At 35.9% G+C, this 27,298-nt stretch overlaps 1 protein-coding gene across 5 annotated transcripts; it reads right to left on the bottom strand.

Moving 5' to 3' along the window:
- Positions 1–8,366: 8,366 nt before the first annotated feature.
- LOC122035866 (myosin-1-like) lies at positions 8,367–27,067 on the bottom strand. 5 transcript variants are annotated; one of them, XR_006127272.1, is made up of 26 exons: positions 26,246–27,067; positions 25,958–26,059; positions 25,737–25,880; positions 25,488–25,638; positions 25,354–25,381; positions 25,065–25,230; positions 24,867–24,930; positions 24,749–24,762; positions 24,581–24,665; positions 24,360–24,463; positions 24,110–24,248; positions 22,930–23,048; positions 22,690–22,842; positions 22,518–22,607; positions 20,454–20,531; positions 18,683–18,841; positions 18,189–18,389; positions 15,770–15,975; positions 15,545–15,680; positions 14,437–14,566; positions 13,952–14,098; positions 13,749–13,867; positions 12,661–12,849; positions 11,855–12,314; positions 8,688–8,863; positions 8,367–8,514 (listed from the first exon to the last, which is right to left on the bottom strand). XR_006127272.1 is itself a non-coding variant. In XM_042595018.1 (25 exons), the coding sequence occupies exons 1-24, from the start codon at positions 26,723–26,725 to the stop codon at positions 11,856–11,858; spliced, it is 3,663 nt and encodes a 1,220-aa protein (XP_042450952.1). In that variant the 5' UTR covers positions 26,726–27,067; the 3' UTR covers positions 8,439–8,863; position 11,855. The 5 variants fall into 5 exon arrangements, 1 of the variants encoding a protein (XP_042450952.1); XR_006127270.1 differs by lacking the exons at positions 8,367–8,514; positions 8,688–8,863 and adding exons at positions 9,146–9,765; positions 9,854–10,009; XR_006127269.1 differs by lacking the exons at positions 8,367–8,514; positions 8,688–8,863 and adding exons at positions 9,146–9,765; positions 9,854–10,005.
- Positions 27,068–27,298: the final 231 nt, after the last annotated feature.

The following is a 27,298-nucleotide window of genomic DNA, read 5'->3' as shown; positions in this document are numbered from 1 at the left end:
GAAACGGAGAGAATGAAATCCTTTTATTGAATCTTTCCGAGGATGGCTATTTATAGCTTCCAAGGAATACGAAGAGTTAAGTCTTCAATTAATTCATCATTTATGATCTTCATTAATAAGAAAAATGAAGAGTTATAGGCTCCATAAATTCTTCATTTATAACCTTCATTATGATAACTCTTCAAATTCTTCATTAATTATCATTATGATGACTTTTCGAATTCTCCATTAATCATCATGATTATGGCTATTCGAATTCTCTCTTCTTTGTATCAAATAAATCCATATTTGATTTTGATCTCGACTCGCTTCCGATACTCTTGTTCATGTCTACGTGCTATGCGTGCGACCCTCTAGGTTTTATACACGAAGGCAGTGTAAATCCATACACAGACTAAGGTCTAGCAATAGTTTTTAGCCACCCAACGCGATAAAATTAATATCAGTCATAAACTGTAAACCACTATGAACCGATTACTGTGTAATTCAATCTCTTCATCTAAAGCCTACATCCCAATTAATTCGATATATTATGCATCATTATCAAATTAATTGTTTTACTTGATTTCCAAGATATAATAGACTTCTCTTGAATGATAAATCATTCCTCCCATGGCCATGGATTTTGAGTCACTAATATCTCTATCAAGCGGCCAGGATGTTAACTCCTAATCCAAGAGAGCGATAAATCCTCTATTGACTCAACACTATTCTCTCTACGCTTTGTCATACACCCAACTACCGTATTAATCACAATCCGATTAAAGACTGCTTTTAACGGCATCAAAGCACATAACTCCACGCATAGAATAAATGAAGGTCTCAAGTCAAAAGATCAGTTACACTCGTTCATAAGAGGAATAACCAATGATGTTTAATATGTGGTCTCCTCTTGAGCGGGTCGTGTCCAGTGTACCTCTAAACTCAAGGCACCCCCAAGTACAACTTGGATATCCATCCCTCCGGTCTATCTCGACCTAGTCATACTCAGCGTTGATCTAGACATCCATGTCCTCTCTAGATATCTATCCGATCAAGGACTGCTTTCAGATTAATATACTCATTAATCTGTGGGACTTTATCATTAATCATATACGTACAGAAAAGTAAATAATTAATGATAAATTCTTGCCTTTATTAAATAATTATTATTTATCCACAAAATACATAAGTAGTGTCTTGGCACATAAGTGCACACACTAACAATCTCTCACTTGCACTATTGCCAAACACTACGGACTCTCAGTCCTAGGCTCCTCACATGGGTCTCATGTTTCTGTAGAGGTAAGGCCTTTGTGAGTGGGTCTGCGATATTCTCGCTGGTATCTACTCTGCTAACCAACACATCACCCCTATGAACAATCTCCCTAAGGAGGTGATACTTCCTTAGTACATGCTTGGATCGTTGGTGAGACCTTGGCTCCTTTGCCTGTGCTATGGCCGCATTATTGTCACAGTATAGCACAACTGGATCAACAATGCTAGGAACCACTTCAAGCTCCGCTATGAAGTTCTTGATCCACACAGCTTCCTTTGCTGCCTCTGAAGCTGCTATGTACTCGGACTCAGCTGTTGAATCTGCAACTGTCTCCTGCTTGGAACTCCTCCAGCAAACAGCTGCACCATTCAGACAAAACACATATCCTTGTTGCGACTTCAGATCATCCCGATCTGTCTGAAAACTTGCGTCAGTATATCCTCTAACGACTAATTCCTCGTCTCCTCCAAAAACTAAGAACATGTTCTTTGTTCTTCTAAGATACTTGAGGATAGTCTTTGCCGCAGTCCAATGACCCTGTCCAGGATCTGACTGATATCTACTCGTCATGCTTAATGCATACGAGACATCTGGTCGAGTGCATATCATAGCATATATTATGGACCCTATAGCCGAAGCATAAGGTATCTTGTCCATTCTACTTCTTTCCTCTTGTGTTCCTGGACACATAGCTTTGGAAAGATGCACACCATGTGATACTGGTAAATATCCTCTTTTGGAGTCCTGCATACCGAATCTATTCAGCATTTTATCAATGTATACACCTTGACTTAACCCTAGTAACCTGCTTTGTCTATCTCGGTATATTCTAATACCTAAGACATAGGTTGCATCTCCAAGATCTTTCATTGAGAAACACTCTCCCAACCAAGTCTTGGTAGATTCTAGGCTAGGGATGTCATTGCCTATAAGAATTATATCATCAACGTACAACACTAGGAATGTAACCTTACTCCCACTAACCTTCTTGTAAACGCAAGGTTCTTCTGGATTCTTGACGAAAGAAAAATCTTTAATGGCTTCGTCAAATCGCAGATTCCAACTCCGAGATGCTTGCTTTAGTCCATAAATGGACTTCTTGAGCTTACATACTTTATTGGCATTCTCGGATTTTATAAAACCGGGAGGTTGTACCATATATACTTCCTCCTGTAACCTTCCATTTAGGAAAACAGTTTTAACATCCATTTGCCAAATCTCGTAGTCCTTGTAAGCTGCTATAGCTAGCAAAATTCTAATGGACTTAAGCATTGCAATGAGTGAAAATGTTTCATCATAGTCAATTCCATGACGTTGATTGAAACCCTTTGCCACAAGCCTAGCTTTATAGGTACTTATGTTCCCATCCATGTCAATCTTTTTCTTGAAGATCCATTTGCACCCTATGAGTTTTACCCCAACTGGCACATCAACCAACTCCCAAACTTGGTTGGTGTACATGGAGTCCATTTCAGATTTCATGGCTTCCAGCCATTTCTCAGAATCATTTGAAGCAACTGCTTCCTCGTAAGTCGACGGTTCATCATCTTCGATGAGTAGCACTTTCTCATCTTGGGTTACCAGCCAACCATATCTGTTTGGCTCTCGATGTATTCTTGTAGACTTACGTTGATCTCGCGTTTCTTGAGCAGTCCCGGATGAAGGAGACACTTGTGCTTGTGGCACTGTCTCATTATCCAACTGTTCATCTTCCAACCTATTTGTAGAGTCTATAATTTCTTCAAAACTTACTTTACTCCCACTATTTTCTTTAGAAATAAATTCCTTTTCCAAGAAAGTAGCATACCGAGCAACAATAACTTTATGCTCACTTGGGAGATAAAAATAATATCCCATTGTAGCTTTGGGATAACCTACAAACATACATTTTATGGATCTTGCTGCAAGCTTATTAGAATTTTCATTCTTCACATAAGCATCACAACCCCATATCTTTAGATAAGACAAATTTGGTTTCTTTCCAAACCATGACTCATAAGGAGTCTTATCTACTGTCTTAGTTGGAACTCGGTTAAGTGTGTATGCTGCTGTTTCTAAGGCATAGCCCCAAAATGACATTGGAAGACTTGCATGACTCATCATTGATCTAACCATATCCATGAGTGTGCGATTTCTCCTTTCCGAAACACCATTCCACTCTGGCGTCCTAGGAGGTGTAAGTTGGGAAATTATCCCACACTCTTTTAGGTAATCAATGAACTCTTGGCTTAGATACTCGCCACCTCGATCACTCCGAAGGACCTTAATCTTCTTACCAAGTTATTTTTCTACCTCATTCTTGAACTCCTTAAACTTGTCTAGAGTTTCAGACTTATGTCTCATTAAGTAGACATATCCATATCTACTTAAATCGTCAGTAAAAGTCACGAAGTAGGTATACGCTCCTCTAGCCTGAACTTGCAATGGTCCACAAACATCACTATGTATGAGTTCTAGTGGTTCCTTTGCCCGTTCACCTATCTTGGTGAATGGCTTCTTGGTCATTTTTCCTTGTAAACACGCTTCGCATGTATCTATGGGCTCTAATTCAAAAGAGTCCAAATACCCATTATTGAGTAGTCTAGCGATGCGTTTCTGGGTTATATGACCAAGTCTACAGTACCAGAGGTATGTTAAGTTTGAGTCATGTAATTTCTGTTTCTTACTTTCAATACAATAGATCGGTTCATCTAAGTTAAGAACATAAAGACCATTATTTAATGAACCATTCCCATAGAATATATTATTCAAATAAAAGGAACATAACTTGTCCTTGAATTGAAATACAAATCCCTTGGTGTCTAAACTTGACACCGAAATGATATTCTTTGAGAAACTAGGAACAAAATAATAATTTTCTAAGTTTAAAACAAGTCTGCTAGGCAAATTTATTGAATATGTTCCTACAGCTAACGCAGCAACTCTCGCTCCATTAGCTACTCGTAGGTCCATTTCGCCCTTGGACAACCGTCTGCAGTCACTTAGACCTTACATGTTCGCACAAATGTGAGAATTACTTCCAGAATCTATGACCCATGATGAAGAAACAGAAAGATTGCACTCTATCATAAAGATAACTGAAGCATCCGCTCCACTGGCATTCTTCTTCATGAAAATATAGCAGTTTTTCTTCCAGTGACCTTTCTTGCCACAATGGAAGCATATTGCCTCCTTCTCATCAGATTGGGGTACCTGCATCCCTTTCTTAAGCTTCTTCTGAGCTTGATATTTAGGATTCTTCACTGTATTAGCCTTGGGATTGAACTTCCCGGTGCTTGGACGCTTGTTGGTCTTTCTGACCATCATTGCATGCAGTGAAGGATTTACCTTCATATCCTTCTCAGCAGTTTTCAACATTACCATCAAATCAGTCAAACTCTTGTCCATGCTGTTCATGTTGAAGTTCAACACAAACTGAGAAAATGATGGAGGTAGTGACGATAAGACTAGGTCAACAGCCAAGTCCTGGTCTAACTTGAAACCTAAGCTCTCGAGCCTCTCTATGTACCCGATCATCTTGAGTACATAAGGCCCAACTTGGTTTCCTTCCTCCAGCATGGTACGAAACAGTGCTCGAGAGGTTTCATACCTCTCTACTCTCGCACTCTCTTGGAAGAGCTCACGCAAGTGCTGATCAACCTCCTTAGCACTCATGTTCTCATGCTGTCTCTGTAACTCGGGAGACATAGAAGACAACATGATGCATTGCACATCCAGTGCATCTTCCATATACTGAGAATAATATGACTGATCTTCCTCTGAAGCATCGGGTGTAGGCTCTTTCAGTGGTTCGTCTTCAAGCACATAAATTTTTCTCTCATGTCTTAAGACGATTTTTAGTTTCCTATACCAATCCAGGTAGTTGGAACCGCGCGAGGAGAATATTCTCTTTCTCGAGAATGCTTCGCAGCGATAAGGTACTTGTGTTTGCCATCTAAAATTTAAAGCAGAGTTTTAGTATTTGTGGAATTATTTAATAAAGGTCTTTTATAACTCCTATTATTTTATTCAAATCCAACAGTCCTCACTGTCAGAATCGGGAATTAGTTGGTAATAATTCCTAATAGGACCGAAACCCTGAATCATATAGAATGCACACAGCTGAGCTGTACCTACATGCTACATTCATCAAGTAGGCCTTAACTTGCCAATTACAAATCTATGTGACTTTCGGTATATTCTTGTCGTGCCTTATATTCTCAACTCTCGCCCCTCAAATCAGTTAACCTTAGCTGAGCTAAACAAGTCAACGAATTTGAGTTAAGTCGACCCACTAATAATTATAATAAATTATAGATGTTTTGACATAAGCCCACAGCTGAGCTGTACCGACTTTATGTAAAAACTCTAACTATCATCATAGTTATTAGTGGAGGGCATTTAACAAATCTTGACTTTAATATATTTAAGGGATTTTATAATTATTAAAATGTCTCACCATGATTAACTTCTTGTGCGTTTGCACAATCTTATTACGAGATTTATCTCCATTAATCCTTATAGTCTTTTAAGACAATAGGTCTCAGAGATTTTAACACATTAATCTACTTATGCCACAAGGAATTTTATATCTAAATTACAACATGCATTACTTCACAAGTTTTTAGACAAAATTCATTTCTATCATGAAATATTACGGCATATAACTTAAAATAAAGAAATTAAGATTTCTTCGAAATCTCTCGAAACACTGATTCCTTCAAATAAATTTTGAAGAATCGGTTTCGTACTATATGATCCGACCACGAATTTGCTCTGATACCACTGTTGGGTTCAGAGCGCAGCGGAAGACATATATTGAATCATGGATCTTTCGTGGTACATATAGTTTTACACAAAATAATATAAAACATACCTCGAGTCCTCGATAGGTGTGAATGATATCACAGACAGATAGACAGATAAGAGCCCCACGTGTGACTCCTCTAGCGGTATCCACGCGCACTAGATCACGAACTTGACACGATCCGTTAGGTGCTAGCCACTTGGATCGACAAAGTCTTGGAAGCACTACCGATCTCTTCCGGTGGAAGACAAAGTTGACGAAGGAGAAACGGAGAGAATGAAATCCTTTTATTGAATCTTTCCGAGGATGGCTATTTATAGCTTCCAAGGAATACGAAGAGTTAAGTCTTCAATTAATTCATCATTTATGATCTTCATTAATAAGGAAAATGAAGAGTTATAGGCTCCATAAATTCTTCATTTATAACCTTCATTATGATAACTCTTCAAATTCTTCATTAATTATCATTATGATGACTTTTCGAATTCTCCATTAATCATCATGATTATGGCTATTCGAATTCTCTCTTCTTTGTATCAAATAAATCCATATTTGATTTTGATCTCGACTCGCTTCCGATACTCTTGTTCATGTCTACGTGCTATGCGTGCGACCCTCTAGGTTTTATACACGAAGGCAGTGTAAATCCATACACAGACTAAGGTAACCGTCCAGCAATAGTTTTTAGCCACCCAACGCGATAAAATTAATATCAGTCATAAACTGTAAACCACTATGAACCGATTACTGTGTAATTCAATCTCTTCATCTAAAGCTTACATCCCAATTAATTCGATACATTATGCATCATTATCAAATTAATTGTTTTACTTGATTTCCAAGATATAATAGACTCCTCTTGAATGATAAATCATTCCTCCCATGGCCATGGATTTTGAGTCACTAATATCTCTATCAAGCGGCCAGGATGTTAACTCCTAATCCAAGAGAGCGATAAATCCTCTATTGACTCAACACTATTCTCTCTACGCTTTGTCATACACCCAACTACCGTATTAATCACAATCCGATTAAAGACTGCTTTTAACGGCATCAAAGCACATAACTCCACGCATAGAATAAATGAAGGTCTCAAGTCAAAAGATCAGTTACACTCGTTCATAAGAGGAATAACCAATGATGTTTAATATGTGGTCTCCTCTTGAGCAGGTCGTGTCCAGTGTACCTTTAAACTCAATGCACCCCCAAGTACAACTTGGATATCCATCCCTCCGGTCTATCTCGACCTAGTCATACTTAGCGTTGATCTAGACATCCATGTCCCCTCTAGATATCTATCCGATCAAGGACTGCTTTCAGATTAATATACTCATTAATCTGTGGAACTTTATCATTAATCATATACGTACAGAAAAATAAATAATTAATGATAAATTCTTGCCTTTATTAAATAATTATTATTTATCCATAAAATATATAAGTAGTGTGTTGGCACATAAGTGCACACACTAACAGATGCATCAAGCCCACATTCAGAGAGTGAAAGGACACCACTGATCAGAAATGAGACAAACGAACACCCTTTTCCACATTGAATCCAGACATAGTGCTGCTGTATGCAATAAAAATGCAAGAAATACTTATGTGAACACTTTACAAATACAAAATACTCAAAATAGACATATTCCTGAGAAAATATTGACAATTCTGGCATGAAATAGAAAGTAATATATAAAAAAGTCAGTCCAATGCATGAACTCTTGTCATGCGAGGTTCCAGAAAAAAATTTATTGTACATAATTTTACCTTACTGTTTATAAGAGATTGTTTTCAAGATTCATATCTGTGATATCACAAAGCAACAACTTTATCGTTGCACCAAAGCTCCCCTTCATGAAATAGAAAGTAATATGATCTTAAAAAATTATTCTATTTTAGAAAATGATATTGTTGATATTTAGAATTCACAGCATAATCATCTGGTCTCAATTTACCAAAATCTTGGCCGCTTAACATTCGGACAAAAGCCACCAAAAATCTTCCTTTCCATTTACAAAGGCAGTCTAAATGAAGGCAAGAAAATGATCCATAGTCAGAAGTGAAAAGGACCTTTTAGGTCGATAAATATAATTTTATTAAACTTGATTTCTTGCTTAAAAGTTCATTTCACAAGAATAAAATCATATTTCCAACATTTAGCAGCTTAGAGGGCATCTAACAAAGACAAATATAGCACACTTCATGATCTTTTTAAAGAAAAATGGGCATCCACTAGGAAACTAATAAACATTGAATGTACAAATAGTTGACACGCAATCCACCAAAAAAATATGATTAAAGGAATATATGAACACATGTGACCAGACAATAGTTACATGCCCTATATTCACTATGTTCAGTTGCCGAACTTTTGGAAGCAGTTGTCAGCTTTCATGTTCTGGTTGGAGATACACTTATTAAGGTAAGTTGCTTCTCTGATAGTGCCATTTCACAAAACAAGTGTCCTAATCTGTCATTGAAACATAGATGGAAGCAATTGATTCCATCAGGAACAGAAAAATCACGCTTAAATAAAGGATGAGCGTCAGATTCAATTTCAGAAGCACAAATGCCAAAAAGGTTAATCATAACAATTTGACGCTTAGAACTTCTTGCGTATTGAATATTAAGCAGACTGACTACCTCGCTAGTTACACAACAGATGTAGCACAGTGCTGTCTTTCTTCTATGACAGCAAAATCATTCCTTGCAAAGATAGTCATTATTAGACAACCATTTAGAGAAACTGAGTCATCTGGATCAATGATTTTACGGGCTTCCAGATGAGACAAATAGATGATGTAGAATAGAAGGCCTCCCTACAAAAATCATGTCGTAATTCTAAGCTTACATGAGATAATGTGGCATAAGTAAGATCCTGCACATCAAAGTTTACCAAACTTACATGGAAACCTGATATTCAAGATTAGATTAAGTGGCAGACAATGCAAAAATAACCTCTTTAACTGAAATATTTACAATCTAAAAACATTGAGAAGGAAAACCAAGTGTTAACAGAATGAAAACAAACCAAAAGAATCTCTTGTCCAAAATGAAATTACTAATTGAGATTGTCGTACATAATGCAAATTCAACAAATATATTCAAGCACAATAATTTTCTTTGATAAAACATCTATCATATCGTTGTTCATATTACAGAACTGCTATAAATGACAGTTGACTCAAATATCAGACCAATGAAACAACATTCAATACAAAATGCAGATGATACCATTTTAAATATATACATGTGATACAAACTGTAGCAAGAAAATTAGTTATGTAGCTCTTTCATAGCAACAACAGCCACTGAATCAAAGTCAATTTCCTGGCCTTTGGGCAACCTATCAAAAACTGAAGCTTGTCCTCGTTTTGACATCAAGAATGCTATCTTCCAGTACACAAATGCTTGCCAACTTCCAAGTTTTCGTTCTCTGTAATAGTTGCACAAAACCTTCTTGTTCCAACATAACACACTGGTAACTAATTACATTTTTTAAGTTATTAGTTATTGTGATGGTCTGAGCACTTTGAATAGCTGGTGTCATTGCCATCACCGTTTACATTAACCATTACATCATGGATATCTTAAGTTTCAACTTGTTTTTGTCATGATCATTTCCTTGTTGCTTTGGCCCCTTCACTTATTGTTGGTTGTCCTACCTTGAACTAATCCAACATACTTGTGTTCTTGAAGTTCTTGATGCTTTTGCCTTTCCCTAATAGTATTGACAATGTTAAGACAATGACTAGCAAAGTATGAATGGTACATTCTTCAATTAAAAGTGATGCACTTATACAACTAACCTTAATCAACACTCTCTAGACTTCTGTTGCTTCAAATATCTTGGCCACCAAATTCCACTGAACCCAACTTGCATTTTTAAAAAGATGACAGGAAGAAGTTGATCTTCAAAGATTTGATTCTATTCTTCATGTGATTTTTTTCAATGTTACACCTACCTTGCCATAATTTGTGATACAATAGAATTTAAGTTCCCAGGCAAAATTCATAGAAATTGTATGTGATACTCTCATTCAGTCTCATGTGATTGTGTGAGAAGTTTTGGACTAATTAAAGGGTCGACAAATTTAAATGAACAAACTAACAAGAATCTTGACTTAATCATCTAGGATTAATCATCAGTGATAACACATATTGAATAGATCTCTCATTTGAGTAAGTTGTGACATGTTAGTATCAGACCCAACTTAATCCTACACAAGATGAGAGTTTGAAAATAACTACTTGTTGATAGCAAAACTAACATCAGCCTGACATGTTGTCACCTGTGTCAGTCAGATTTGGATGTATCTGACACAAGTGTAATCCTGACACAGGCTATTTCTAAAATTTCTGACGTGTGATCAATAGAAATATTGTACCCACTCAGAGTGTCAATATCCGAGTGTTGATATCTGACATGAACATGACAGACAATTAAAGAGTCAAAGTAACAAAGGTTGACAGCTATGTCTCAGTTTGGCAAGTTGGACTTCAATTTTTGAAGTGAGCATTAAACCATATGTATGAGAGAATCTAATTTTCGAGTTGTGGGCCAGTGAAAGAGATTGATACCTTGAGATGGTGAATCATCAACTATTATCAACTTGGATTTAAGCATTTGGGACAAGTAGTTAGACCTAACAAGTTAACAAATCAATTTTCTCATTTGGTCAACGTGCAAATTGTGACATTACATATATGATCACAAAGAACCATCAATAAATAGATGAGAAGCATGCCTTGTGACCTGATTACAAGAATTATCTAACCCTCTAATTACTTTGTCCATTGTTTAAGCAAGTCAGCAATGCTTCTGCACTGATTCAACCATACTTTATATCAGTACTTGAATTATGAATTTTCAACCTACTTCTTCATGAATATTCAACCACCATAGAAGAAAGTATTTATAAGAAATTTGAATATTGCAAGCCACTTTAGTATGGAATGCAAGAAAAGATCTATTCTTCAGTTATTCTCACCCATAAAGATCAATTCAAATCATACATCTCAACTATAAGAAAACTCTACCACAACTCCGATACCCTACGCACCCACGGTGCACACCTGCCTTGGGCGATGAGGGGGCAGCGCCCACGTGGGCCACTAGGGGGGCCACAACACATGGGTACGCCCCCTCAATCGCCCACAGTGGGTGTGCAGCCTAGCAAGCGTGTGGGAGGTGCGCACCATCATGCACAAGAAGGTAAATAGGGTATATATATATAGGGATGTTATGCAGCACACCTTATGGTGCACACCCCATGAGCACCTAGTGTATTTTTTTTTTTTATTTCTTTAGCTTAAATACTATACCCTTCTAAAAAAATGTCAAAAAAAAATACACTAGATGTTCACGGGTTGTGCACCATAAGATGTGCAACATAACAAAATCCTATATATAAACTCTAAAAAAATTTCAAAAAAAAAAAAACACTAGATGTTCACGGGCTGTCCACCATAAGATGTGCAACATAACAAAATCCTATATCTATATAGTGTGAGTGAGAAAGCAATGTAAAATTCCTATGATGTTCATAATAGTTGATTCATGATACATATAGATCTTCTATTCCATCTTTAACAACACTGATCTAAGGGTGAAAATAGGCAACTCCCCCCTAATCAGGAAAATAAAAAAAGGCTACTTAACAGCACAGGGCCTGACTACAACATTGCAACAGCATTAACTTCTTCAGATATTATCAAAATGTGAAACTTGAGCAAAAACAGTATTCATGGTCATATAAAGCATGCTTGGGATAGATATAACAGAAATAAGCATTGCTGGGAGTAATCACCTTATCTTGTGCTTATTACGCTCCACCATTTTTTGGATGCCTTTTCTTCTGGATGACCATACTTTTGAAGCAATGCCTTTGTCTCTCGCAGGCGCAATTTGTAAGCCTTTTTCCAGCTAGAAAACCGCGCCTTTAACTTTTGCAGTTCTTCAACAGGATTCACTTTAGAACTTGCTTGCCCTACCTTCACTTTGGCAATGGATCCAGCATCATCCTCAAATGTCTGCCGATGTTTCTCAAACTCCTTTACAAGATGAATAACCGCTATACTTCTGTAATCAATGTTCCTTGCTATTTCACCATCTATAATGTGTTTAGTAGGAGTTTCTTCAGGTGTTTGATCACTGAAAGATGTATCTTCTGACTCATAGCTGTGGTTAATTGGGTACATATCCAACCGATCAGATTGGCTTGTCATATCATCAGGAAGGAGGCTCCTTTGTGCAGTGGCTAAACTTAACTGTAGTGTAAAAAATTCATTAGGCATTTAAAGCAGTATAATTCCTTCAGTTGCTAATGTAAGGATTAACTTAATGATGCCACAAATTATTCACATTGAAAAATAGATCACAAAGAAAACTCTAAACAAAGTTCAAGGGTTCTTTATGTTAAATTTTACATCCATTGGAAAGAAAGAATAAAGTAAATAGCAATTACACACTGGAACATGAAATTACAAATCGGAATTAACCATAGTAAATTATGCTCTAATCTTAACTAAATGCTAAAATGTATTCAAGTATGATCTAAGAAGTACATCAAAGAAGTGGAACAAAAACCATGTCTACTCTATCTTATAAATTCACCTGCAAATTACATAGCTGTTTCTGCCATGTCTGCTCCATTGACTTCATTTTTAGTTCATATTGCAACCATGTTGACTCATATTGTTTAAGTCTTTGCTGCAATATAGCATTTTCCTCTTCCTTTTTTCTCAATGCTGCCTCTGCCATCAGGGCCCTCTTGTGAAGTTCATTGGTATTTGTAAGGTGAACCTGATGAAGCTGAATGGTTACATCCTACTATTTTGGAGCATGATATCTTTAGCTATTAATTAGAAAAACGAAAATAAATTTCTACATGATAAAATTTGCTTTTAACAAAGCACATGAAAAATTCTTGCTTCTATCAAACTCAATACATCATTGTAGCCATATAATTTCATTTTTAGTTACAGTATTTTTTTCTAATATTAATTGCAAATGTGATTCATGCAATGCTTTTGGTTCAAAGAGAGTTTTTGTACTAAGAATACAAATAAATAAAATGGTTTGCAAAAAATAGAATGCATGAGGATCTAAAGATGCTAAAATAATACAAACACATGAACAGTTCCAAGTAGGCATTCAAAACACCAAATTCTCCTCCAGATTTTATTTATGCTAGTTCCTGTAAGCCTGTAACTCCATGTCACACAGAATTAGGAATTCAGACATACTAGTCTGCAATTTTTATTTGGAAGATGATAATACTATATGATGTAGCAATTGAATCCTAAGAGATATCCATTCTATAACAAGATACTAGCAAATGCTCAGTCAGTTCACAGCTTCAGTAACTTCTATGGTATAAAGCATTAAGCAATACACTCATTATCCAGTATCACTGAATAAATACATAAACAAAAATGAAGGTTATACCAAGGTTATCGAGTAGGCAAACCTATGTCCTGAAACTGACATTTGATTTGAACATGACTCCAATCATTTTCTTAAGAACCATACCACAAAGAAGATTATTTTTGAGAAATTTCCAAAATACTACTCGACAAGAAGCTCAAAGTAGATAAATTATGTTGAACTACAATAAACAAATCTTCTAAGTACTGCACATATACTGATGTTTGATATACAAAGAGGGTTTATCTTCTTAAGCACAAATATTAAGTAGATACCTCAACTGGTCGAGGAAGATTCATTTCTGAAGTTTCCTTTACTAGCACATGATTTTGTTTTGGCATTTCCTGAATATGCCAGCCAGCAAAATTCTTTCTTGCCAACCAACCACGAATAACTGCAGAGACAATTCAAAAGAGTTGAAGCCCAAAAGGAACTGGAAAATGACTAAATTGATGGTTGCAAGATTTAGCTAGCTTACGAGATTGCAAAAGAACAATGCTCTTCTGCTGGTAGCCAAATCTCCTCTTAGCAATTCGTCGTCTCACATGCTTTTGGATAAGAATAGCCACACTCCATCTCCTTGCCAAAACATCAAAATTGTGTCTTGCTTTTTGACCACGAATAACTATTTAAGTTAAAATTAGTCAAAATAATAAGGTATAGGAAGGATCCAAAAAACTGATACTGGTTTCTTAACAGAAGATGACATGTACAAGAAGAATAAAAGAATATTTGTCCAGCTAAATGAAGCATTTCTCCTTTATCAACAGGTCAAAATAATAGAGCTAGTTAAAATCAATGGCATTTGATGAAAGAAGCCTAGCTTAAGCATGCTAGTAGAAGCATTCTTCCTAGTTCAGACTAGATTTTGCCTCAATTAAATCTATATTTATAAAAGGTTAGAAAAGATTAAAAGATGCATAGCATGTGATGGCTAGCCCACGATGCATATAGAAGCATTACATGATTGTATCGTAGTTGCTCCGCTCATCATTTCTCTATAACACCTATGGGCTTGAAAACAACGGAAGTTCTTTTGAACTTTAACAACCCCCCGTAAAACTTGATTTCGAGCTTCTTCCAGTGTAGCAATCTGAATACAAACCAAAGAGTGTTGAAAAACATAAATAACATCTCAAAGTCATATTATATAGGCATAGGATACATATGATTATTTATATTGCATTATTCCTTTTCATAGTAAGTGACAAATGATTTTAACCAAACTTCCATACAGGAAACCAGAACATGATTAATCGATACCCCATGCACTTTATTGTTTATAACACAATCTTTCTAGCGTCTATTACGAGATTAATGACAGTTGCAGGACTAGCAGGCTAAGAAAGAAATTAGCAACTGCAGCAACATTTATGTATAAGGAATAGCAGTGTTTTACAAATAAAAAAAAAAAGGGCAGCCCGGTGCACAAAGCTCCCACCATGCGGGATCCCGGGGAAGGATCCATTGTATGCAGCCTTACCCTGCTTTTTGCAAGAGATTGTTTCCAAGATTCGAACACGACCTTTTGGTCACATGGCAACAACTTTACCGTTACGCCAAGGCTCCCCTTCAGCAGTGTTTTACAAATAAAGCACAAATTTGACAATTCAAAATATATTGACTATATACTATGACATTACAAGTTCTTAGAGTTTTATTTTTTTTTCTGGACTCAGTCCTACTGATTGGTAACCTAGTCATTAGTAGTCAGATATGGTAGGTGCTGAATTTTTTGGCTCATAGCTGACCTGATTTACAATCAATTTCTCAAACAATTCAGCAATAGATCAATTTAATTATATATTTAATCTCCGTCTATGCCACATGATTGTACATATCTCGCCAACTAATGAATATAATTGGTGGACCTTTGAACTTCCCTTTCCTCAAAAGTAGGAATCAAAATGAATAAATTAAGCTCCAAAAGTGGACCTTGAGGACAAATAAAAGCAGAGAAAAACTTTAATGAAAGAATATCGATGTGAACGACAAATGTACAAAATAACCAAAGCAGAAATTCCATTGCATTGAAGGGAGAAATGTGAAAGAATAAAGAAAAACAAACTACCTGTCCTGTTCGGAAAAATAACTTTGTGTAGCCCACTCTATACATCTCAGGTGCCACATTGAATTGTTGTAGTATGGCAACTGCTAAACTGAGTGAATCATGAGGCTTTGAATTTCTTATGAGAAGAAACCCATACCTACAGAGAAAATATGTATATAAGTCATAAGAAGTTATCATCCAGCCAAACTATTGCTGCTTTACCCAATTAAAAAAATAAAAGCACACCGTTCAACAAATAGTTGATGTTTTATACGAGTTGGATAGCCTGATCTGGATATCCGGACAACTTCAAGAACACCACACCATCTTAGCTGTTGTAAGACAAGATCATGCTGGTACAAGCCTGCGAGTTGCTTGCTATTTGGCTTGATACATCGTATAAAATGTGGAGTAGTACTTTCTAACCTTTGCATCAACTTGAAAAGTTGTCCCTACAAACATGTTGCAACATATGACAGTATCAGTTTGCAATCAAATTTATATCAAAAAGTCCAACCATTAGATTTGACTATGATGAACATATACAATACAAAGATACAGACTCACTTGTTTTGCAACTATGTGAAAATACAATTTCTATTTATTCTTGAAAATGCCAGCGTTGATAAAAAAATAATTTAATGTTAGGCACCAAAATCACAATGCAACAGTTGTAACTTACAAGTCCTAGCAACATTAGAACATTTATCTCTCTTGGTGATTATGATTGAAATTATTAATGAGCCATAAACATCACAACAATACAGAGGTTTGACAATTATTCTTGTTTCTCAGAAGTATAAAAGTTTAATCTCATAAAGAAAGTTTAAAGGAATAGAAGTGCAGAAAATAGCTTATGTGCACAGATCCACTAAAATAAATGTTGGAAGGAACTATTGTATAAGAAAAGCTTTTTAGTAAGATATTGAAGGAAGCATACATCAATGGAGATATCCTATGAATTTCAAGTGTCAAAGAGGGCCCTAAAATATGTGCCTAGGGGAGTAACAGAGAAATCTCATTCCACATTAAAGTTCTCATCTTGTTAAAGGCACATGTAAGGGACTCCTAGTAACACAAATATTTAGGAAGGATAGAATAGAATGCGTTACCAGTGGAAAGGCCATTTTGCAAAAGAAAATTTAGTCATGCAAGACATCTTCCTAGAAACTCAAAATTAGTGACAGAAGTGCTCAGCAAGTATAGGACTGCAAACCAACCGAATCGCAAACAAACTAGGGAAAAGCATATCTACATTTGTTTGAAACGCCAAATGAACAAGATCAAATAATTTGTTTAGCTTGGATAACCAAACATATTTAAGCTGGGCTCAATGAAACACCTTAAATATGTATATTAGCATTGTTTATATTTGTTTAATACTACCTCCATTGCATCTATACTTGACACAGACAACCAAATATGCACGAGCACTCTCGTACTACGGACAAGCTTGTATTATCTTTGAATTTGCAAAATTTTATTTTAGAGTTTCAGCTATTCTCCCCCACCCCCTAGTCATATCAAAACATACTCGAGCCTCTTCAAGACTGGTCATTGATCCTAACAATTACAATACTTCCCTTTTAGTTTAATGGAGGCGTGTGATCATACAAGACCCTAGAAGCTCCACTCCCTTTCAAGCACCCATTCTATATATGATTAATTATTTTAATCAAAATCTGAGTTAGATTATTAGTGTCAACTGCCCTAAACACTAACATTATATATATAAATATGTAGGTTTATTTAAATATTTAATTATATTATTTTCTTATTTATAAAACACATACTAAATTTTATATAAAATGTATTAATTGAGAACAAAATAATCTACATAATCTTTTCTTTTATCAAGATAATTACTACCAGTGTAGTTTTAAGACATAATGTAACTGCTTAGAATCCAAATCATTTTATATTCTTTTAAGATGAATCCACGCAAAATGAAGCTAAGTTTCACATATTGATTTGAGTTTGAGCATGATTATAAAATGAGATTCTCTCTAGTTAAGCTAAGTAAAAGCTTGCTCGAGCTCCTTAAGAGTTCATTAAGCTGTCTAGAAAAAGAGCTTGATAGAATAGTATCGAGCATAAATGTTGATTACTTAATATGGTTGTCACCAAGTTAATTACTACCAGTGTAGTTTTAAGACAATGTAACTGCTTAGAATCCAAATCATTTTATATTCTTTTAAGATGTATCCATGCATAATGAAGCTATATTTCACTTATTGGTTTGAGTTTGAGAATGATTATAAAATGAGATTCTCTCTAGTTAAGTTCAGTAAACGTTTGCTCGAGCTCCTTAGGAGTTCATTAAGCTGTCTAGAAAAAGATCTTGATAGAATAGTACCGAGCATAAATGTTGATTACTTAATATGGTTGTCACCAAGTTAATTACTACCAGTGTAGTTTTAAGACATAATGTAACTGCTTAGAATCCAAATCATTTTATATTCTTTTAAGATGTATCCACGCATAATGAAGATAAGTTTCACTTATTGATTTGAGTTTGAGTATGATTATAAGATGAGATTCTCTCTAGTTAAGCTCAGTAAAGGCTTGCTTGAGCTCCTTAAGAGTTCAGTAAGCTGTCTAGAAAAAGACCTTGACAGAATAGTATAGAGCATAAATGTTGATTACTTAATATGGTTGTCACTACCTTAAATTTCGCCACAACACTTAGCTTCCGTAGATCAACACTACCTAGTTGTCGAAACGGGCTTTGATCCTTCTCAGACTGCAGTGTGTTGTAGAGAAATGATTTGGGAAGCAGGTGAGCACAGGAAACAAGAAGCTGGACTAAATCTGTATGCAATGTATCTCTGTTCTTCTCCAAGAAACCATTTGAATCATATGAAACCTGTTGCCATTTCAATTGTCAAATGGAGGAATTTGGAGAACAAATGAGTAATTTACTGATTAAGTGAAAGAATGATGCTATCTAAATAAACAGCAAGAAGTGTGTTAAGGAAATGAGATTTCTGTAATCAAACTGTGTGCTGATCAAACAACAAAAATAAAATCAAGCTGAAAAGTTCTTTTAATCCACCCATACAATTAAGAGGTCCACAAAGAAGAAAATCCCTTTGTTAAAGCTCAGCAACAAACAGAAATCAGATACCAGCAAAGCCATAAAACAGTGAAGTTTCTGACCTCTCCAGCATAATGGGAAATTCTAAAAGCACCTCCTCTTTCCCCCTTAAAGCAGTTGTCACCAGTCAAGTGCTGCATGAGCTTGTTAGCAAAAGTTAGATCTGATGCTTTAGGAAAAGTAGACTCTTCGTCCAAAAGGGATATTAGCCCTAAAGGTTTCTGCAATGATAAGGTAAACAGCAGTAATACTCTGACCTGTTATTATGCTGATCATGAAGTGAAAAGTTCATATGATAAATTGAGAAAATAAGAAACGGAAAAAGAAAAATCAAATAAGCATGAAATTAGCTTAGAAAGGATGGTAAGTTGCAGAAACTACAGGGAAAAGACATTCTGTTACTCAGAGTACAGTCAATAAATCACGGAAATAGGAACTTTAACATTGTGAGTTCTGATTAATGCCAAGTCATGAATGAGCCTTCTAAGAGGCCAAAATGTTCCCATAGCTAAAAACTGACATTGAGCTAACAGTTAGTAGCTCTAATGGTAAGCCAGCTAGATCCATAAAAGTTCACCGGTTCGAATTAGTATAATACTATAATGAAATTGATGTAAAGGATTTAACCTTGCCATTCTTGCCCCGAAAGGAGTAAGTTTAACATCCAATGTAGTGCGGGTACACACCTCATGGTCAAGACCAAAAAAAACTTGTCGTCGACAGGAATCCTGCCATGAGGTTGCTTAGTGAGCATGATATTTCTCTTACTTCTGCTTTGAGCCCAAAAGTATGAAACTTGAGGATATCATCACTAAGCCATAATACACACACACCCAACCCAATGCCTATTCAAGATCTTGGCACTGCCTATTACAGTAAAGTAACACATATTAGAGACATGACAGCAACTAAGCAAGCTTGCACTAGTTTTTTAGGTGAATTAACAAACTTTCACCAATTTTTTTTTAGTGTGAGTTAAACAAAGTTGCACCAGTTAAGTGAAGAATACAAACCAATCCACATGTAGCACATTTAAGATTTAGTCTGTCAGAAAAAAAAAAAGCTAAACAAAGTAAGACAGTTCTATTTTGCTATCTTTGTGTTAAAGGTAATGGGACAGAATGCTAAAAGAATGGAGAGCAAATTGTAGTAACCATACCAGGTGATGTCCAGCACTCCAATTCAGAACACCTAAGCTAACTAATCTAAGAAACTGTGTACTGCACTTCTGGTAAATAGATGGGAGGATGAGCTCCTGTTTTCATAGGCATACCTAAAGAATTGGCTAAAATGGCAAATACCCCAAACAAAATAATGAATCCACATTCCACAAGTGTAATATCAGGTGAATTTGCTAACATAAAACCTCCCTAAATACAGAAATATACATGGGCTGACTATCCAAGACACATAAACAAGATATTATAAACATCTTGCGGCTCATAACCAAATATATCCTTTCCCTTCAAGACCATCCAAAAAAGGTATGGAACTCATTCACCAAATCAAAAGTAGTTTGGAAGCACTAACAAATGTGTAATGATAATACTTGAACATTAAATATTGGTGCACCAAGGATACTAGCACATGAATTTTAATTTCTTTATTAAGATTAAATGATAGACTTGCCACATGAGTCATGAGAATAAGGAGCATAACCATACTCCACCATAAATCCAATTTTCAACACATCCAAAAATTAATATAGAATATTATTTAGGAATAAGAATGTTTAGATTATATTTATATAATTCAGTCGACCAATTAAGTTAACATGATATTGCTCTAATGAGACTTCTAAAGGTATCAGCAGTCAAAAAAGACCAGCCAAACCTTTTCAAAGAGATTGAGGCAATCAGTATTATCCACAAATTCAACTTTGTCCCAGTCAATTCCATCTTGGGCATATTCCTATAAAATTAGAAATGCATAATAATAAGATAAACCAGATATAAACAAATAAAAAAGAAAACAAATAAGGTGCACTGCAATAAAGTTCCATAAGAAAGAAACCCAGTAAAACACAAGGCCCTTCACATGTTGGATTCAACTTTGATTAATGTGAGATGCAAGGATTTGAGAGACAAATTCCTTGGCATGTTTCCAAGGGTGCAGGGAACATCACACTTACTAATGGGATGGAACTACATTGATTTGAACTACATACCTATTGAGTGGGTCTGTGTCTTTTAGGATTTTATGTGATTGAATGTCAACCTGGTCAGTTTTTCTGCCTGCCCTATCAGGTATTCTATCAACTCGACTTGATGCTCTTCCAATTTGATATAGTGTTTGAATGTAATTTGGCATATATGTAACCAATTTTGCATCCACATACTTGAGCAAATTTTTATGCCAGTAGTCAATTCCTTGGTTTATAAAAGAAAATCTATCAGTATGTGAGATATATGTTGTAGCCAGTCACACAATATTATCTCTTTGTGCTACTATGACGTATGATATCTTATCAAACAACTTATAATTATTTCACTTGTTGATTTTGCTTGCATATCATTATTCTACTTTCTCTTCTTCAAATTTTTGTGTCTCACTTCTTCTAGCATTAAAGAACGAAGGTGTTTGATTCCTAACTAATAACAACAATAACCAAGTCTTATTCCACTAGATAGAGTATAACTCGCAATTCTACGTCATTGAGCTTTATCCCCTACTATATCATCATTTATATTTAAATAAATTTTTATCTTATTTTATTATTGCTAATCAAGTCTTCTTTGGTCTTCCTCTTCCTCGTTTGATGTGCACATTTGTCATAGTTAATTCCTAACTAACAACAAATTCATAATATATGGATATAAAAGTAAAATGCCATATACATGTACAAAAAAATGCCCCATGTTAACATCTCCTACAACTTTTTAAATTCTTTAACATTGATGATAATTTCAGAATTCTCATCATTGTTATCGTCAAAACATATTTATCTCAGCTCCTTAAGATTGGATACATGATGCCTTTCATATTGTATGCATGCTCTAATTTAAATGTAATAGATCTAGGTGATATCATTGTAACAAAGCCATCTAATGTCAATATTTCATAATGCATCCATGATCTAATCCAAGGTTGTGTTTCCTACAAAGAAGAAAATGTGAAAAAAAATAAAATGGCGGAAAGATTTACCTAACAATCCTCATCCTAAATTTCCTTTAGAAGGAATGGGGAGAGGGAGGAACAGACGATGGAGATCTTTCCCCGATTGGGGATTTTAACCAAAATTGTTTTGCCAAATTTGTGCAGAAGTATTGTTCACATGCAACGTCCGCTTTGTATTTATGTTTTTTATGCTTTCAATAAACAAATGCTAAAATTTAAGTTCCACTCTCTTTCCTTCCCTCCAAGTAAACAGTTGAAAAAAGAAACTCACTTCTTTCCTTCCTCCAAGGAAATGCAAACAAGGGAAATATTTCCCTTCTTTCCTATGATTTTTTCCCTCCCTACTTTCCTTCCATGACTGTTTTCACCTCATGGTGATTCCTGCATCATGTCTCTCTTTCCTTCAAACTCCTCAGTTCAGGAGACATAATTTTCTTAATTGGATATTGAGTTTTTGCACAAAAAGTGAGATGTCAAACAAAAAAAAAAACCATCATATACTTTAGATAAAATAATAACTGATTCCAGGAATTGAAACCAACCTTATGAAATCATATCTACTCAACCCCTTCAAAGAAAAATGAAGGCATTGCCACTACTTTATAGCAAACAACTTCTATTGACACAGCAAAACAAAAAAAAAATTAACAAAAAAATTCAGTGGTAATACTAATGAGATTCAAGCAATCAAGGATAATCATGATGATGATGTCTTTGCATGATGCCTTTGCATGTATATATCTAAGGGAGAGAGAAAAAATCAAGAAGGTAGGATCTTGCCTCCTGTTCAAGTTTAAATAGGTGGCGATTGAAGTGTTGTTGTAGCTTCTCATTACAATAATTTATGCAAAACTGTTCAAAACCGTTTTTCTACAAGAGTAAAATGTCAGTCTAATAAACAAGAAACATTCAATAAAGCAATATTTAATTGAAAGCACTGGTAGATCCATACATGAAAAGATTCAAATCCGAAAATATCCAAAATGCTAATGGATTGTCCAGCGTAGCATTTTCCTACTTCAAGTGATGTGTTAATTTGTTCGACAAGCCAGTCAAATAAGCTAGAATACATTGTTTTTGCCAATGCATCCCGGGTGTCAATTGCCTGCAACAGTAGAGACATAATTTAGCCAAAAGGGATGTACAACATCATCTTAGTGGAGCACCATTGAGCAAATAATTCCAATTGTACCTGCTGTAATGTAAGCTTTTGGATAATATTATCATTGCCAGCTTGGATTTTACGAGTTGATAAAGCTAGCATTAAATCAGGTATTTCACAATCCATCAACTTTGCTGCATTAGCTACTCCTGCAAATGGCACAGGAGAGAATGAACATTATTCTTTGCAGCATGGAGAACAGGCAATCTCATCAGAGGAAGGAAGAACAATGGAGCTGGATAGGCTCCAATACCAAGTTGAGAAACTTGATATTATATTCTATACAAATGGGATTAAAAATCATTTATTTATAGATCTAAAGATGACTATTCCCATTCAAAGTCCTGCTATATAGCCCAATGCCTAACTTGCATCCAGCTAAATTATCTAATAATTTGGTTGAATTGTAACTTCTCAAACAAAGGTGCAGTACTAGCATGGTTATTTACATCATCATTGTCATATTTGTCCCAACTATTTAAGGTGGGCTATGTGAATATCATTGATCCATTTAGAACTACATCACCAGTACCATTCAAATTAATTTAATCACTATTTTATTACCCAACTAAAGATTCTATTAGTCTAAAATCTTTTATACCTTCCCCTCTAATGGATACAACTCAGGTAACTAAAGGATCTACTAGTTGCCTTTGAACATGTCCACACCATCTATTTTTTTGTAATTTGATCATTTCTTAGAACTATTCAGGTTTTAAGTTAAGTTATAAGCAGGGATTCTGATTCCCAATGAGAACAAAAGCATGAAACTATTTGGTGTCATGCTGGCTTGCAAATACTGGTGTTCGTCGGCAACAAATAACACAAAGAACCCTGCACACTGCTGAACCCTAACAGCATCAAAAAGGGAACCAGGTGGAGGAATAGAAACTTATTTGAAAGTTTACAGTTAAATCACCATCAAAAAACTGTTGGAAGCCTCTGCCGAAGATCTCAGCCTCCTGGCATGGTGTCTCAGCTGGGTCATCATCTTGGTGTGGAAGTGGAAATAGACATCACATCCAATATGGATTGGTGGTATGAGATTTAAAACCATGCTTGCTGTAGTAGTATATTTTATTGTAGCTATTCTAGTAACCATGCATATGCATCTTACATTTTATGAGCAAGCATGCATGAGGAAACACCAAGGAGTTTATAACAAGAAAAAGCAATGGTAAGTTGGAATAGCCATGTATAAATAGTGTACCTTCACCAAGGACCACTTCAACATGGTTTTCATTATCTACCACTGAGAAGCAAATATTACCCAGCCATAATACTGCAGTAAGTGTAGAGAAGAGATGCTTTTGATTTTGCTTAGATATTTGAATGACATCCAAGGCTTCCTGGAGAAAATTAGTCAGTTACATGATTATCATGCTGAAAACAATTAAAGAATTTCATAAAAAATAATTCAAGGAGCATAACATGCTTTTGAGTGATCAGTTAAAATTTACCATTAATTTGTGAAATCTCTGAGCATCATCAACATAGTCTATGGTCAAGCAGTTACTTTGCTTCAAATATTCATATTCATCAGCAGTTCTTAGATTCAACTCCTCTGCATATTACAATTGAATTTCAAGAGATGTGTGGCATAGTATAATATTCCTTAAAGCTAGAAAGTTATCATGTATCTGGGAAGTAAGGTCATATATGAAATTGACTAAATGAATACCTTTGAGACTCGGAGCAGCTCCAGCACAAAGTTGATAGAAAACATGATATGATCTTTCACCTGTTGGTCTCTGAACTACCCTTGACTAGAGGAAAAAAAGTTATAAGCCATTAAGTACTAATTTGCTACAATGTATTAGAGAATTGCCTTATACTGTAAAATAAATACCTTTTCAAGTAAAACTTCCATGTGCAAATTGTTTGAGAATACGAGATGTGAAAATGTCAGTTGCAAGGGGAAAATCTAATATAAGAAGCAGTAAAAAGGTACCAATAACATTTCTTACAAGTTTGAATTTTAGCACCACCAATTTTTCCAGCAGTACTGAAATTTATTTCAATAAGTTTCCCCTGCGACATAAAACAGTGTATATGCAAACAATTGTCAAGATGATAGATACACGTTGGCAAGGCTAGCAGGATAGGAAAAAAAACATATTGATCATGCAAATACAATAAACTGCTCTAGCCATTGGCCAACTCACAAATCTGCTTGAGTTATCATTTCTTGAAGTTTTTGCATTTCCAAATGCTTCCAGTATCGAGTTACTCTGCAAAACCTCATCCTCTATGCCACAACCACCCCCGAGATCTGCAAGATACAGCATTGCGAATTTTGCAGTCTCAGTTTTACCGGCACCACTTTCACCACTGCAATTCAAGATGCAACATAACCACTCAAGAGATGCTAATAATGAATGACACAAATTATCAAGCTGGAAATTTGTAGATGGATCAAAAGCTTCACATAATTGCTATGGAGAATGAAATCACCTTATTATAATAGATTGATTTACACCATCTGCAGAATAAACAATTAGGATTTATCAATTGCTCCAGAAATTCAATGCAACACAAACATATTTACCTAATAAGAGATCAAAATTGTCATCAAGATGCAGGCCTACCTCTCCTCATTTCATTAAAAGCAGAATCTGCTATTGCAAAGACATGTGGGCTCTCTGTGAGCTTCTGCTTGTATGCTGTAATATAATCTTTTCCATAAAAGGGTACCTCTTTAAATGGATTGATTGCAACCAAAACAGGTCCTGCTTTAGTCTGAATAGAGGGAAATAAAATTCAAATAACTAGTGAAGGTGAAAAAAGTGGGGAAAAAAAGTTAAGACTAAGTTTCATATATTGAAAAGCATGCTTACATAAACACTATCACAAGAGTAGCGGTATCTAAGATTGTGGAGAACTGATGGTTCATTCAAATAACTAAGCTGTATAAGATCATCAACACCATCAAGGATATGAGGGTTGGCGGGCAAGAGATCTTCACCAGTAACCAAAAGAACCTGATTATGGACCAGTAGTTAATTACCAGATATTGCCTGTAATTATATAGAAGACAAGTACAGATTTAGGATTTTACATTTCCATCAGATAACAAGATTTTCACATTGTCCCCTGAAACTGTTTGAATGTGACCTAGCTCCCACTTCGCTTCCTGAGTCCAGCACCAAACTTGCATATTCTAAAAGGTGGAACGGGAAAATCTTATGTAATATGTTTGAAAATTATTTAAAAGAATAAAGAATACCGATATTGAATGGAATAGAGTAAGAATTAAGAACCATCAAACATTTATCGCCAACAGGAACTCTTAGAAACAAGTAAACCAGAGTGTCTGGCGATGATATTTCGAGAAACTTTAAATTACCTTCTTCACGGCACATTCACTAGTGCCACTCTTCCCCAACTTCTTGTTCCGTGGGATGGATGATGGCAGTGCTACAGAAGAAGGCCTTGAATCATTCACCTCCACCTTTTTTCCGTGGTTCTCTAGCTTCGTCATCATGACATAGGGAGACTCTTCTGGACGCTCAAGCCTCCGCACTTTCTTACTATCAAATACACCACTCCTAAACACCACCTCTTTATCACCCCTTCGCATTTTCTCTTCATTCTCAAAATCCCGTTTGACGTGACCCCTTAAAATTTCCTCAGATGCACTTTGTCCGACTTTAAGATTGACAGCCACGGACCTTTTTGAAGTAGGAAGGCGCCCTCTCGCGGTGGGACGGACAGGCAAAGCAGGTGGAAGATCTTTTGGCTGCTCCTCCTTCATCCTGATGGAATCCAGCATCACCTCAAGGGAACTTCGAACGATCGAAGGAGATGTAGCCGCCGCTGACAACATGATTTGAAACGCCTCAAAATGAACAGCTACTACCTAAAAACCAGCTTTCTCCGGTTATTTCAGTCTTTCCATGGCTTCCCGCAGTACGAACCTGACATCGATCCCGGCCAAAACTCCTAACGCTGGAAACTAGTTTCAACCATACACTGTCCGAGAAAAAGCTGCAACGTTGAAGGAAGTTCAAAACACGAAGCAGGGAAGCGGAGGTTGTTGTCTGATTCCAAATTCCAGAGTGCCTCAGAGGAAGAGACGATGGGAACAAGCAGCGCTCGCTTCGAAAGAGAAGCAACTAGGGTTTGCTTCGCCGGGAACTCGATTCAAAATTTCGCACAGGAATCCGTATCCGTCGCTGTTTCTCTTCGCTTTTCGCTAATAAAATAGTAGAAAACGACAAGGGCCGACTCGAGAGACAAATAAGTCCTCCAACATTGAAATAATTACGACTGCACTGCATTCGGTGAGAAGTGAAGATGGTCGATGGACTGTGGGCAAATTTGTCAGTTCGCATTGAAGGGAACGGAATTGTCTTCGCGTTCGGTAGGTTACGGTTATCCGCGAAGGGTTGAGGACGGA

Source organism: Zingiber officinale, unplaced genomic scaffold (assembly GCF_018446385.1).
Source record: "Zingiber officinale cultivar Zhangliang unplaced genomic scaffold, Zo_v1.1 ctg125, whole genome shotgun sequence".
NCBI classification, from domain to species: domain Eukaryota; kingdom Viridiplantae; phylum Streptophyta; class Magnoliopsida; order Zingiberales; family Zingiberaceae; genus Zingiber; species Zingiber officinale.
The sequence above is the reverse complement of the archived record's forward strand: the minus strand, read 5'-3'. Positions and strand labels throughout refer to the sequence as shown.